The sequence below is a fragment of the Denticeps clupeoides genome, chromosome 20 (assembly GCF_900700375.1).
Source record: "Denticeps clupeoides chromosome 20, fDenClu1.1, whole genome shotgun sequence".
NCBI classification, from domain to species: Eukaryota; Metazoa; Chordata; class Actinopteri; order Clupeiformes; family Denticipitidae; genus Denticeps; species Denticeps clupeoides.
This window is the reverse complement of record NC_041726.1, coordinates 5,232,050-5,246,936: the sequence shown is the minus strand read 5'-3', so window position 1 is coordinate 5,246,936 and position 14,887 is coordinate 5,232,050. Positions and strand designations below refer to the sequence as shown.

Here is a 14,887-nt window from a genome sequence, read left to right as displayed (position 1 = left end):
GCGTCTCCAAGGGGAACTGTCCCTGTAACTACTGATTGTAAGGTGCTCTGGATAAGGGGGTAAAAGCTGTAAATGTAAATTTAGGCCTAAAAGCAACCCTATACAAATCTATAATTAAATCTTCTCAAAATTAGCATTTTTCCCTTTGGGGGTACCAACAAAATATTCATGTCCAGGACATTTGGTTCCCACTAAGACTGCAATACACACATTTAGTCAAACGTCTCTCTGTTGTCTCTTTGTGTGTCTGTGTAGGCTGCCTGTGTCCCTGTAATGCTCAGTAACGGTTGGGAGCTGCCATTCTCAGAGGTCATCGACTGGAACACGGCGGCAATCATCGGGGACGAAAGACTCCTGCTTCAGGTATCCTGTTCTCTGCCTTTTTCAGCACCCTCTCGCACCCACGCTGTTTTTTTTAAACCCTCCCCTCCACTCACGCTCTCTCCGCGTCTCTCGTTTTCCCCAGATCCCCTCGACGGTGCGCTCCATCCATCAGGATAAGATCCTTTCCCTGCGCCAGCAGACTCAGTTTCTGTGGGAGGCCTACTTCTCCTCCGTGGAGAAGATCGTTCTCACCACGCTGGAGGTAACCACCACGTTCATCCTTACAGAGTGGGCTAAAGCCGGGCAGAGACTCCGGCTTGTAATTGATAGCTTGAGCCATCGCTCGAGGTGATAATGACAACCTGTTTGCGTCCCTTGATGTGTGTAATTTTTGCAAATCTGCTTTCAATGATGATCATTTTTGGACGTTTACATTGAAACACACGGAAGCAGGAAGTGACTGAAACCTGTCCTCTTATGTCATGTTCCTGCATGAGCCAACTGTTGCTGTAAATTAAGATTTATAAGCTGAATGCAGATGCCAAGTGCAGCGCCATTTGTCCCAGTGCACTTTCAGTGACAGATGGTCGCGGGGTTGCAGTGCAGGAAATCAGACATTTAGTGCGGAAGATTTAACTTACTGCTCATGCAGAGAAGAACCTCGGCAAAGCGCCACGTGAGGCAGTGATTAAGAAGGCTGATTCAGCAGCTTGATAGGCCTTAGGAATGGATCTGTAAATCAGAAAGGCAATCACGTTGGCCAAGAATGTGAGCAAAAGCATATGAGGAATTTGATTTCGGTCAATGGCGTCTCTCAAGCACAACTGTATTAAAACTCCAACAATATGCAATATAGTCTAATGTCTAATATACGGAAGGTGCATAGATGTCCTCTGAGATTTTCCCAGAGGTGGTGAAATAGCTGGATACCGTGGTCAGGGGCATATAAGGCTGCCTCTCGTACACATGGCACTTTTCCACATGCCACCACAAGTGATGATTGCAATGTAGCACTTCCACTGCACTTAATACCCCAAAAATGTATACAATATAAATCAAGTTATAGGATCAAGTATATGAATTTGATCAATTATTAGTCACCAAATCTTCGTTTCAGCTTTCATTACATTTAGCAACTTGCAATCTTTGCACTAAAGGTGCTATATAAATGTAGCTCAGTTTGATATAAATGAATTTAGTTTCATATAAGAAAACACCACTAGATGGAGCTGTCTGATTAGATCTTATATTCAATTGTAAAATGCAAAATGTCTGTCTAATTCAGTCTTAAAAATGATGTATATGAAATGTCAAAATATTGTGATCTCATGCGTTTAATATCATCACTCGGTGGCAGTGTTGATAAACCGCACCATATTCATATTCCCCGATCTGTCTGCACTCAGATGCAGATCTCACCCCTCGATAGGGCATCTATCGTCCTCTCCCCAAACTGTTTTATCTCCTACCATCTGAGAGCTCACCGCTGCATCCTGTGGCTTCTCGGCAAATGAGTTTTGCTATCAGACAGGCCGGCTGGACGGGCGACATGCTTTCGGAGATGATCTATTCTTCGTTGTTTCTCTTCCCTGCCCATCTTCCTGGCTTCCAGGCAGCCGGCATGTGTTTATCCCGATCCTCGTTCATTTCCTGCGAGGTGATTAAAGTACGTTAGCCAATGGGGTGGCTCCACTGCCGCACCGAGTGCATATCTGGAGAGGCCATTGGTGGTTGTTTTTGGCAGAATTATTTTTTTCCCCCCCCCATTTCATTATTTTCTTCTTCAGACAACTGGGCTTTCAGCGAGTCGTAAGATTTCATTTTCAAAGTGACAGGTGGTTTTATCGAGAGGCCAAAGACTCTGCATTACTCTGGCATGACTCTTATTGACCACCCTTAGGCTTGAGAAGCTGGAGTCTCGTCCAGAGTTTTAATCCTTGATCGTAACCATGAAATTTTGTTGCTTTGTCAATAGCATTATAAAGACCCCCTCCAGCCGCGAAGGGTCTCATACACAACACCTCCCCTGCTCCCAGCTAAGCAATCTAATTAAAAAAAGAATAAAAAAGGGTTTATATTTATATGTAACACGGCTGGGCGATATGGCAAAAAAAAAATCACTATATACTTTTCCATATCGATTTAGATTCTTATCACAATTTCTTCCAATATTGCCAGACTGACTCTGGGGAATAAAACAGATAACATATAAAACCATTACTTTTTTGTTTTTTTTTGCCCTACTCTGCTCCATTTTTAGGGCCCAACGCTTGATCTTTGCAGGCTTTAGGCAGTGAACCGCATTGCTTCCATATTCCAGTGCCTCGGCTGCTGCGTGTCTCAATTTAACAGTTTAATACTGTTCATCAGGCTGGGACCCTTATCAATCACATGAAGTTTGGTGCAGATTGGATGTCTTGTAGTGAAAGTGAAGTGGTCATTGTGAAACACTGCAGCACAGCACATGGTGACGCAACTAAATGTGTCCTCTGCATTTAACCCATCACCCTTGGTCAGCAGTGGGCGGCCATGACAGGCGCTTGGGGAGCAGCGTGGGTACGGTGCTTTGCTCAGTGGCACCTTGGCGGTTCGGGATTCAAAACCAACCTTCTGATTACGGGGCTGCTTCCTTAACCGCTAGGCCACCACTGCCCCATTTTTTTTTCTTTTGAAGGTGTAAATGACAGCAACTTCCTCTATCATGTTGAATCATCGAAATTTGCCACAATGACATGGGCAAGCAGTGCAATGCAAACTCAAAAGCTTAAAAATCTAACATCAGCATGGCCTTAATATGACTCACTATAAATTGTTGATCTGAGTTTGTTAAACACAGAAATGTGCCAAAATTTCACCTTTTAATTCAAAATTATACATATGTTGAATCAAAGATGTAATTTTGGTGTAAAGGTTTAAAACTTGCAAGGTAAACTTTCATAGTGAGGTTTGTGAAAAAGCAGCAAGTTAATGGCCAAGACCCCATCATGATTTCTGTGAAGGGCTCTTGATGGTCGATGGTTGACCTTTTTCAGATCATCCAGGATCGGGTGTCCAGGCACAAGTCCAGGAGCACCCTGATGTGGAACAGCCACCCCGGTGCTCTCTTCACCCTGCCCCAGTACTCCTCGTACCTGGGAGACTTCCCCTTCTACTATGCCGGGCTGGGTGAGTACCTGTCTTGTCATTAACTTCCATTGCAATAGAAATGCAGCCCAAGCCTTTCTTGCTGGGGAGCTGATGTCCTTCTGTTGGGTCCAAGAACACTGAGAACTTTTGGGTGGTCACTATATGAATATTGGATCCTGGTCTGTATCTAAAGGATGTTTTTGAAGCACATGAACTGAGGGGGAAAAAAACATAACAAACTTAATAAACCTAAGAACTTTTCATTTGATTAAAATTCGAATTGAACAGGACCTCACTTGTTCAATTTTTTTTTTTTTTTTTTTGTCTTTTGTCTCCATCACAGGTATCAAACCACGGGCCAAGTTCACTGCCGTCATCCACGCAGTCACTCCCCTGGTCTCCCAGTCCCAGCCCATCCTCAAGCTGCTGGTTGCCGTGGCCAAGTCCCAGTACTGCGCTCAGGTACCGAGTCCCTTTTCCTTTTTTTTTTTTTTTTTTTTTTTTTTTTTTTACTTCGCTTTGCCCCGAAAGAACCAGTTCTTAAAAACCCACTGGACTTAAATGGAGCGACGGGGCCTCTGCGGACGGCGCCTGCGTTTCCATGGCATCGGTTGCCCGGCGGAGACAACAGTAGCCTGTGTTCCGCAGCGCTGCTGCTCGCCGTTTTTTTATCGAGTCCCTCTGCGCTCTGCAGCAGGGCCAGGGAGAGCTGGAATGTGTCCCATATGTCTGCATGAAACGTGTTTGGGACTCGCAGGCGGACATTTACCGATTGTTTCGACTCGGCGCGGTGGGAGGTAATGGAAAAGAGGCTTTTTTTTCTGTTCTGTTTTCTTTTTGATTGCTAAATCAGCCAGAGTCCTTTTTAGTTTCCTGGCTGGAGTTGAATGGTGTGTTTTTGCGCTCTGCTTTGTGTGAAAAGAGTGAAGGACCGGGAAAAGGCGAAGTGGAGAGGAGAAACAACAAAAGCCCGACGCCTGGTTTCATCAACAAGATCCTCCGTGTTGTGAACGGAAGTGGGGGAGGACGGTATAAATAAATCAGAAAGGAGGAGTTTTAAAGAACGACGTAGAGACTTTAGAGACTGATTTCGGGAAGAGCATTCCCCATGACTGGCCCTCCTGCTGCTTTCCTGTGTTCCCTCTCACTGTGTGTAGGTGTGTGTGTGTGTGTGTGTGTGTGTCCTTTAGTCACAGATCTATTCACACACACCTTAGCTTCACAACAAACGGGGGGAACCAAATAGACACCATCTGTCTTTCATTTCCTCGCCTCTCTCGGGCGTCGGAAAGAAGTGAACCTGGGTTCTATTTAAAAAAAAAAAAAAAAAAAAAAGGTTCCAGTGACAACGATGTGAGCAATCCACGAGCCGAGCACTGGATCCCCCTACATCAGGCCATGAAGAATCACGCCACTCAAGCCCACCTCTCAACTTCAGAAGTTTCGCTTCTGTGTAGTTTGTTGAAGTTTGTTCTATGTAGTCTTTTTTTTTTTTTTTTTCTGCAGTCTGAGATCCTACAGAGATAAAATTAGATTTTGAGGTTTTTTTTTGGGGGGGTGGAAATATTTGCTGCTGCTGTGCATATATTATTACATTATGCTATATATTACTGTTATATTATTTAACATTGGAAAATGTTAGCAAAATTATTGGATTTAGTATACTAATGTCGTTTAACTAGAAGGAGTGTATCCTGATGACTGCATGGTTGCATCATAGCTTGACTTCCAGTAGTGGTGGCCTAGCGGTTAAGGAAGCGGCCCCGTAATCAGAAGGTTGCCGGTTCGAATCCCGATCTGCCAAGGTGCCACTGAGGTGCCACTGAGCAAAGCTCCGTCCCCACACACTGCTCCCCGGGCACCTGTCATGGCTGCCCACTGCTCACAAAACGGTGATGGGTTAAATGCAGAGGACAAATTTCACTGTGTGCACCATGTGTATCACATGTGACAATCAGGGCCATCATGCACTTATTGAACAAATACGACAAAATTTAATACGACAAAATATAAAAATGTCAGCACAATAACAAAATGCTAAGGACTCAGAGGCATGGAAATATATTTCCATAACCTCAAAAATAGTCTTGTAATTTCGCATAAAGGTTGTAAGATTACTGTTTAGCAGTTGTTCAAGCATTTAAATGTGTTTTTTTTTTTTTTTTTTTTCATTTCATTGAATTACAGATGCCAGATGGCACTGGTGGTTCACACAACCCCACAAACAAGTGCATTTCAGGAAATTTGAATAATATAAATTCATAAAGGTTGAAAAAGATGAATAATCACGGCACCTAGAGTGCCCCCCCCCCAGTTTGATTTGTAGAGGCACTAGTATTAGTACAATTCTATTGCAATGAGTTTACTTAGTGTGACCAGTAAAGACTTATGTGATGAAATGGTTTATCTCTGATCAAACTGTTGCTAAGCAACTTGGTCAGCAGCCAGCTGGTCATGTGACATTGTGAGATGCATCAGGGTGATATTATTGTGAGCCCCTCGTCGTGCAGCCATTAAAACCTGAACTTGTGTGAATTAAAAATAGGCCTGGATGAAACTCACAAATTTTGTTAACTCAAAATTTGTTTCTCCAGTGTAAAAACTAAATATTATATTATTTTTTAAATAATCATTAGGTCATTAATATTTAATATTACTGCCTTCATGAGGGCTGCATTCAGTAAATGCTGATCCGTATGCCCAGGTTAACCAGGTTAATAACTCATGGCTGCTTTCCCCTGTAATCTCTGGAAGCCAGATTGCGGGGCTGAAATTCAATTATCGAGTGCTGGGCCTGAAGGGGATTTGAGAGCAGTAGGTGCAATGGTGACGAATTATGGACTCTCTTGTAGCTTTAAAGTGAGCATAATTACTCATCTCTTGGTTCCCCCTCTACGTCTCATTTGCAGATCATTGTCCTGTGGAACTGCGACAAGCCTCTGCCTGCAAAGCACCGCTGGCCTGTCACCTCAGTCCCGGTCATAGTCATCGAAGGGGAAACGAAGGTGAGTGTCACTCGGTTTAAAATTAATAATAATAACCGCCACGTTCCCCATTTGTGAAAGGAAGTCCATTTGGGGGGACTGACCATCTCTTATGCCGTGCCCTTCTGGGGCTATTTTTACACGAAACACCAAGCAAGCAGACAATTATGTTACAGGGACCCTGGAGACACTCGGGTTAAGTGTCTTGTTCAGGGACACAATGGTAGTACATGGGATTTGAACCCGGGTCAACCTGGGCTTTTTCAGGAGATCCCGCAGTTGTTTGACTGGATTGAGAATTTGGAGCCCATGCTTGGACCATTTCGGCTGAAAAAGGGCACTGATATCAAGGAATACTTGGTCACTTGGTACTCGTGCACTTGGTCAACACCAAAGCTTAGGTATGTGGTACATACCAAAGTAACATCCACATGAATAGAAGGCTAATGTTTTGTTAGGTCCTCTTCGCTCCAGACAGGAACATCCCACAAGAGCAGAAGTTTTGTACATTATGTGGTCCAGACATCTAGCAATCAAAAATTGGTCCTTGTGAAAGTCACTAAAATCCTTACACTAGCCAGTCTTTCGAAGTCAACGCATCAACTTCAAGGTCTAATATGTCCCACCCGCTGCCAGGTGTCATTGTAACACTGCAACGTCCCACATCGGTGTGTATATAATACACACATTCACAAGGCGGTGCAGTCGCCTTCATGCACAGCGCCTCAATGGCGACAAGAATGTGGACGTTTCGATGACAGGGATGTAACATGCTTGGTGCAAAAATGATATATCAAAATACAAGTTCTGTACTAGACCGTTTTATAGCTGTAGCTTTTTTTTTTTTTTTTTTTTTAAATAAATATCACACCGTGTCTCAGGTATTGAAATCCGTGAGCGTTTTCACAGACGTGGGAATCCAGGTTCTGTATTTAGAAGCGGCATAATTGCGCATGATTCATGTGCGCGCCATGTGAAATGTTGACTGTACGTTGTTGCTTTTTTTTATTTTTTTTTTTACTTCTATTTCGGGACGCTGCTCTGCTCGTACCGCCAGCTGGGGGGCACGGCGCCGTAATCAGAGCCGGTTCCTCTCGCTCGCTCGCTCTGCGGCGTAATTCTGCTCAGATGCGAAGGCCAGGGGAGCCAGCGTGGCGCTGGCGCAGCCGAGGGAGGGAGGAATGTGCGCCCGGCCTGGCCGCCGGACGGAGAGAGAGCGTTAGGTTTGTGTTTCCGGGCCGAAGTGACGCCGGCGGCCTGTGGCGGCTGCGGTTTGTTGTGTTTGCGGCGGGCCGTGTTTACAGAGCAGAGCCTCCCCGGCCAGACGGGCAGCTCGACTGGAGCTCTGCGGCTTCAGCTGCCGAGGCCGCGCGAGTGGCCGGCGCAGGGCCTTTTGCGGCTGGACCACTGATGGCTCAATCACTGAGGTTCTCTGGGTTTTTATTTTATTCTATAGCACGTTTAGCTGCTGAGCTGTTACGTTTATTTCCATTTCCAGTGTTGCGAAATAATGCAAAAATTAATACAGCTCTTTATTGTGACCAGTGTCTTAAACCAAGCTCTAAATTTAATCTCGGTAACAAAATTATGACCGTTGAGGTGCTGTCGTTTTTTTACTTGAAAATGTGTTTTTAAAACTTGTGGCAGGTTGTCTTTATATCACTCCCCATATAATCAACTTTCACGAAGGTTACATGAATGCGTGTCACGTGTATGTCAAACCGCTACGCTAATGATGAACACCACTGAATTTGGGGCCGTTATCTAATTGACATAAAAAACATAATTTAACACCCATTAGCTGTAAATGGGCTAAATTCAGTTTGTGGCTGTTTGTGTGTGTGTGTGTGTGTGTGTGAGAGAGACAGAAATTCACAGTTCGGCCTCCACATTGTGGCTCATCAAGCTTTACATAAACATTTTAATAATATATCAGAATCCCAGACTGTTTTTAGACAAGCGTGAGCACGTCTAGATGGGTGAGTTTCAGGTCATATGCATTTCTCACTGTAGAGGCCGAGGTGTGTGAGTGTGTGAGTGTGAGTGTAAGGTGAAAAATGCAAGCTGCCCTCCCCAGCACAGAGCAGTTTATCTCCTAACTGGCTGTCGCTATACGTCTCCCCCACCGATCCATCCCTCCACCCGGCCTCCATGCGCTCTCTGCAAGCCCAGCCGCTGTCTAAATATTTAAACAGAGCCATATTTTCAGACGAAACATCGTGGAGATTTAAAGTCGTCCTCACTGGGAGAGACTACGTCCAATCCAATCCTGAGGATTTAAGAGCGTGCGGTAATTGACCAATGACACGATCCTTCTCCCCCACCTTCTGCAGGTGATGAGCAGCAGGTTCCTGCCCTATGAAACCCTAGTCACAGACGCTGTGCTGAGCCTGGATGAGGACACGGTGCTGTCCACCACAGAGGTAGGCCTTCCGCAGGCCTGCTGTCAGATTATTATTAATTATTATATATTTTTTTTATTTCTGTGTCCTTTCAGTCACTGTTGCTATTAATCTTTTTCTAAATCTGGCTGCTCTGGCTCCCTCTGTCTGTCTCCCCTGTTCCAACCCCGCCTCACTCACACTCTGTTAGTGCTGTGGATCTGGCTACGCTTCGCAACGGTGATGTCACCGTTTACCGAGGCTTTGCCCCGAGCCGCGTCAGCAGCGGAGAAGGAAAAGCAGAGTCCTCGCTTCTTCACTCGATCAATCTCCCTTTCTCTTCTCTCTCTCTCTCTCTCTCTTTAGTTATTTCTTCTCCTCCCTCCCAACTCCTCCTGTGTGTTGGCAATTTCTGTCTTTCTAACTTGGCCCGTCATCACGCTCCCTGGTGCACCACAGCCCATGTTAACTCTCATTAATAAATCCTTTGCGGCAAATAATGAATCATTCAGCTTGCGAGCCTCACTCGCAAGCCCTCTGTCACCCTGATCAAGGGGTGGGACCCCCATTATATAATAATATATCATCAATAGAGCTCTCACAGTATATAGTTGTATTGATTTTGTTGTGGGCAGCACTGTTTGTCCGGCTTATTTAAACGAGAAGAATCGAGACTTAATTCATGTTTATACACTGGGAAGCCATTTATGATTTTCAGGCTGACCTTCATGGGGGGCGCTTACATTTACAGCATTTAGCAGGCGCCCTTATCCAGAGCGACTTCCAATCATTAGTGGCAAGGACAGTCCCCCGGGATCAACGCGGGGTTAAATGTCTTGCTCAGGGACACGGTGGAAGGATGTGGGATACGAACCTGGGACCTGCCCTGGTCCGGTTCACTAGGCTTCTTACCACAGTCAAACTCAGGCACATATTACCAGCCTAAGGTTGTGCATGCCCACTCTAGTACAGGAAACATTCATTTTATTTAATGTTTTTCTTTTTAAACCGAAAAGAACCGTGTTTGAAGAATCCAATTTCTCAATCTTTCTTAGTCGCCTTGCTCTCCCTTCGTGACATTAACATGATTGAACGAAATGCAGCCATCAAGTGCCTTGTCCACAATTTGTGATGATTTGTGGCAGTGATTTGTTTTGGACCATTAGTGTGATTTCCCCCCCCTCCCCTCCTTCCCAGTTGAATTGGTTGACATTGTGAAACACTGCAGCGCAGCACGTGGTGACACCACAAAACGCGTCCTCCTGCTTTTAACCATCACCCTTGGTGAGCAGTGGGCAGCCATGAAAGGGGCCCGGGGAGCAGTGTGTGGGGACGGTATCTTGATCGAGGGGACAGTTCAGGACTTGAACCCGCAAGCCTTCTGCAACCCGACTCCACTTCCTTACCCGCGAGGGCCACCGCATTCAGAATTCACAGGGACCCCATTATTCTCCCTGACTGCCAGTTGAGAAAACTGGGGCCCTTAACAGCTGCCACAATTTTGCCATAAGAGATAAGATCTAGGCAGGGATACGCCCTTCGGCAGGGTCCCGACGTCTTTCCCAGACCAGGCCTCCAACAAAACCGCTTTAATCATTCCTTCTTGGGAAAGCTGCTGTTTCACTAATGATTTTTATTTGGCGTTTAGTACGACATGCGTGCGAGATGTAGCGTCTGCTCGTCTCTTTCTTCACGTCACCGGGGACGTGACTCTTGCTTATTTCTTTTTTCAGCCGCCAAGACTTCATCAAGGCTTTGATCCCAGAGCCTTTTGATTTTAGATATAAAATACAGATTTTTATTTATTCATTTATTTTTTCTTGGCTGTCCTTGAGTTCTGGTGGTCCGGGCTTGTAGAAGATATTGACCAGGATCTGTTCTCTACCCCCCCCAACCACCCATAGGTGGATTTTGCTTTCACGGTATGGCAGAGCTTCCCGGAGAGGATCGTGGGATACCCTGCCCGCAGTCACTTCTGGGACAGCAACAAGGAGCGCTGGGGCTACACCTCCAAATGGACAAATGATTATTCCATGGTCCTCACTGGAGCTGCCATCTACCATAGGTAATCTTTAAAGCATTAGTAATAATTGCTTATAAAGCATCCTCGACCATTTATGAATGTTGTCATGGCAACTGAGTAAAAACAAATTGTAACCTTTACCTCGCACAGATATTACCACTACCTATACACCCACTTCCTGCCGAGTAGCCTGAAGAACATGGTGGACCAGCTGGCCAACTGTGAAGACATCCTCATGAACTTCCTGGTCTCTGCTGTCACCAAGCTGCCCCCAATCAAAGTCACGCAGAAGAAGCAATACAAGGAAACCATGATGGGGCAGGTGTGTGTTTCATGGGTTCTACATGAGTCCTTAGGTTGCTCTTGATGTTTCTAGAGTGGTAGATCATATTGCTTTCCAAATTTACTGTATAGTCATGCGTGTTTTGTGTGTGCTCTGTCCTTCAGTCCTCCAGAGCGTCACGCTGGGCAGACCCGGACCACTTTGCCCAGCGGCAGACCTGTATGAACAAGTTCGCCAGCTGGTTTGGCGCCATGCCTCTGGTCCACTCCCAAATGAGACTAGACCCAGTTCTTTTCAAGGACCAGGTCTCCATTCTACGCAAGAAATACAGGGAGATTGAGAGGCTCTGACAAGACTGGCGCCCCCTGACGGACAGACAGGGGGCTACTAGAGACTACTTTGAGAGGGGGAGCCCGAGGGACTCGATGCCGCCTTTGTAGGGTGGCGTGCCGTGGCTTTGTCTTCCACTCAGCACATTGCCAATGACGAAAACAATGGCAGGACTACAGCAGTGTCTGGGGAACGTTTGCACACTTAACACACATTCGAGAGAAACACACACCCACCTTTCTGGCCACAAGACTCTTGGAGAGATTTTTTTTAAAAATATATATGTACATGAATGCCACCCAACCGCAAAACGACTTTGCTTTCACTGCAGAGTGTTAGACAGGAGGGGTGTAGTTTGTTCTTGTTATTATTACTTTTTTTTTTTTTTTGTATGGAATTCAAAATTCAGTGCAAAAGATCCCTAAACCTAATTCTCCTTTTGGATCGTTACCACATATTACCACCAGTGTCATACAGGTTACTTTACGTTAGCCTTTAAGTTGTGGCCTGTGGTCATATTGACTTGTCAGCTTCACAACAATGGAACAGATTTTTTATTTTCTCTCTCTCTCTCCATAGTGCACATAATTTTATTCGAAGGAACAACAGATACTGTTCAGATCTTAAATTCTATTTTTGCAAATCTGTTTTATAATGTTATTTCTAAGTGGTGCAGAAATAATTAGCTTCAAGAAGAATGTTCCGTTTTAAACCATTACTATTATTTTGCAGATACAAGATTTAGACGAACGTCATTTTGATTTCCGAGCTCAAGATGTATTTTTGTGAAAATCGGATGGGTTAACCCCCCCCAACATCCTCATCCTTTTTAATTTATCAAATGACACTACGATGACTGTGATGGGTGGTAAAATGTCCTTGGTTGCCTGTAACATTTCATTCGTCTGCTGCGTTAACTGCCAATCGCCATTCCCTGCTCGCAGAAATGCCTTCGCAAGCGTCAACACGGACTGATGGTGACCCGTCTAAATTCATGTCCTTTATTATTTAAAATCGCCTCTTTCTCACGACAATGATGGATTAAAAAAAATCAACACTACATTGAAGAGTAGCAATTTACATTTCAGTCTGACTTACAAAATGGAATGTCTTCTGTCTCTCGTTATGGTTGGGGGGGTGTGATGTTTTATTCTCCCACTTTCCGCCCAAGTAGGTACTTGAATGTCTGATAACTTGAAGGGGTGCCATACATAGACGCACAGCCTCCTTTATGCAAGGCGACTGGACTTTACCACCATTAATGAGCATGCCCGCTACGCCGCGTCACAGCCATACAACATACAGCAGGCAGGTGTTTTTGCATTTGTCATGATTCAGTCATATCATGGTTCATAGTGACACTACCACATTTACCACTTCCATTGAATGTCATCTTTTTTGGTTTTCATGTTAAAAAGCATATGTACGTATTTTTTTGTAGCATCTCAGCTACTTGTATGGTGAAGAACTGGGAGTACATATCAGTTGCTGCAGTTGATGTAACATTTACATTCAGTATCTCTTTCTGTCTTTTGCATATCATGTCTGTAATCATTTCACGGTGTTAATATTTTATCATGCATTTTTTACAGGCAAACCATGGACGTGGGAAATCCCAATGCATAAACTGTATGTTTGTCTTTCTTTTTTTCATATAAACCTGGACATTTAATTTACAGTGGATGGTTGTAAAGCATATCTTTTTTTTTTTTTTTTTTCCTCCCCCTCAATATCTGTGCCAATATTTTCCACCCAGCCTCTCTGAAGTTTTCATGTTAACGGTGAAGTGTCTTGCTGTGTTTTGTTCTTTTCTTCTTTTTTTTCTTTTTAAATGATTCATGTTCAGTGAACTTGATAATACACGACAAAGCCATTCATATCAAATTGACTTTCTGAATGCTGCTGGATCTCTCAAAGATTTCTTTTGAAGTCACCAAAGACACTTGACTCGGTCATACAAAGGATGGGTAACGAAATTCATTGTCAACATTTGATTTCATTGATCTGTTTAACCGTGTTAGCGAATCAAACCCCTGCTATGAATATCCCTCGAAGGTCAATGTTCTCTTATTGAGAATTGGCAATAGAGGCCGCTAACAAATGGTTCTGTGCAAACAGCAATAAGCCTTGAAGAGAAAATTATATATATCATATGAATGCGTAAGTGTTGTGGCCATGTGCCATAAGTCATTTTGATTGTGCCTTGGATTATATTTCAATTTTGGGTGGTCCGTATGGAAGAGGTTTCCCGAAGTCAGTCAGATTTAGCTTGTCTAACACTGGAGTTTCCTCAACAATCATTGGAAATACACACCTACTTTCAATCGGCAAATGGTGAAGAAGATACCCACACCTGCATGACCACATTATTATTTATGATGATAGCAGATTTTCTTTTTGGATTTTCTTTTTGCCCCCTCCTGTTCGGATACCTTTCTCCTTCCCTCCGGTAATTAACATTTTTTTTTTATAGAGGTAATAAAGAAATAGGATAATGTCAATTTTGTATGAATGATTTATATGAAAATAAATATTTGATGGTGTATGGCAACATGCCTTTGCCTGATTTGTTAAATGCTGAGTGTACGAAAATGTTCTTCATGCACAAAGTCCCCATCAGTCAAAAGACATTTTAGGCAAGAGCAATTTTTGGGACACCTACCTACGCAAATTACAAATATTTGTACACTACATGTTCTGTAGCCCAGTCCCACACATTAATAAGAAGCAATTGTTGGCTCATTTACATCTTTGTTCTAGATTTAGCATTTAAACTTTTAAACAAAATTCAAAACATTACCATTGGATCTTCATTGAACTGTGCTAAATACAGTCATCTTCATTTGAATTTACAGTTATCATAGTAATTTCCTTTAATACTATTTGCAACAAACATAAATTACATTTTCTCAATGAAACCATTAAAAGCTAGACGGATGGCTGGTCGAAAGGTACACCAGGCAAAGAAAGCCTAAATTATTGATGGTCACTCACTCACTGACCATAATCGCTTAGTCGTTTTATTCAGGGTCAGGGCTGCTGGAGCCCATTCCAGGGCACTGGATGCAGGGACACACACACACACACACACACTTCCAGAGGAAACCCACGGGAGAAGAGCACGCAAACTCCGCCCACACAAGGTCCGATTCCGATTCACAACCATAAGACGTGTGAGGCCACATCGCCAACCGCCATGCCACCATGCGGCCAAGACAGCGTGTTGATTATCCTAAAAACAGAACAATCATTCAGTTCTGAAAGAGTGTATTTTCACAGCCGAAGAACATCTAATCATTTCCTGGGAAATAAACCACTTGGAAGTCATTTCTGACTTCCCCTTGGGGAATTAATAATGTGAGAGAAGTGATTTGGTTTGTTCTTCAGTTGCAGGTATATTAACAGCTTTCTCACAGTGCTTTCAACACCCTGCTTA

At 44.0% G+C, this 14,887-nt stretch overlaps 1 protein-coding gene across 1 annotated transcript in view; it reads left to right on the top strand.

Moving 5' to 3' along the window:
- Positions 1-14,002, top strand: part of ext1b (exostosin glycosyltransferase 1b) — a 53,715-nt gene extending 39,713 nt beyond the window's left edge. Inside the window, exons 4-12 of the mRNA XM_028964125.1 lie at positions 256-363; positions 467-586; positions 3,357-3,489; positions 3,794-3,912; positions 6,360-6,455; positions 8,768-8,857; positions 10,720-10,880; positions 10,989-11,160; positions 11,286-14,002. Of these exons, the coding sequence (XP_028819958.1) occupies positions 256-363; positions 467-586; positions 3,357-3,489; positions 3,794-3,912; positions 6,360-6,455; positions 8,768-8,857; positions 10,720-10,880; positions 10,989-11,160; positions 11,286-11,471 (1,185 nt within the window). The 3' untranslated portion in view covers positions 11,472-14,002. The remainder of the gene's footprint in view (positions 1-255; positions 364-466; positions 587-3,356; positions 3,490-3,793; positions 3,913-6,359; positions 6,456-8,767; positions 8,858-10,719; positions 10,881-10,988; positions 11,161-11,285) is intronic.
- The last annotated feature ends 885 nt before the right edge of the window (positions 14,003-14,887 follow it).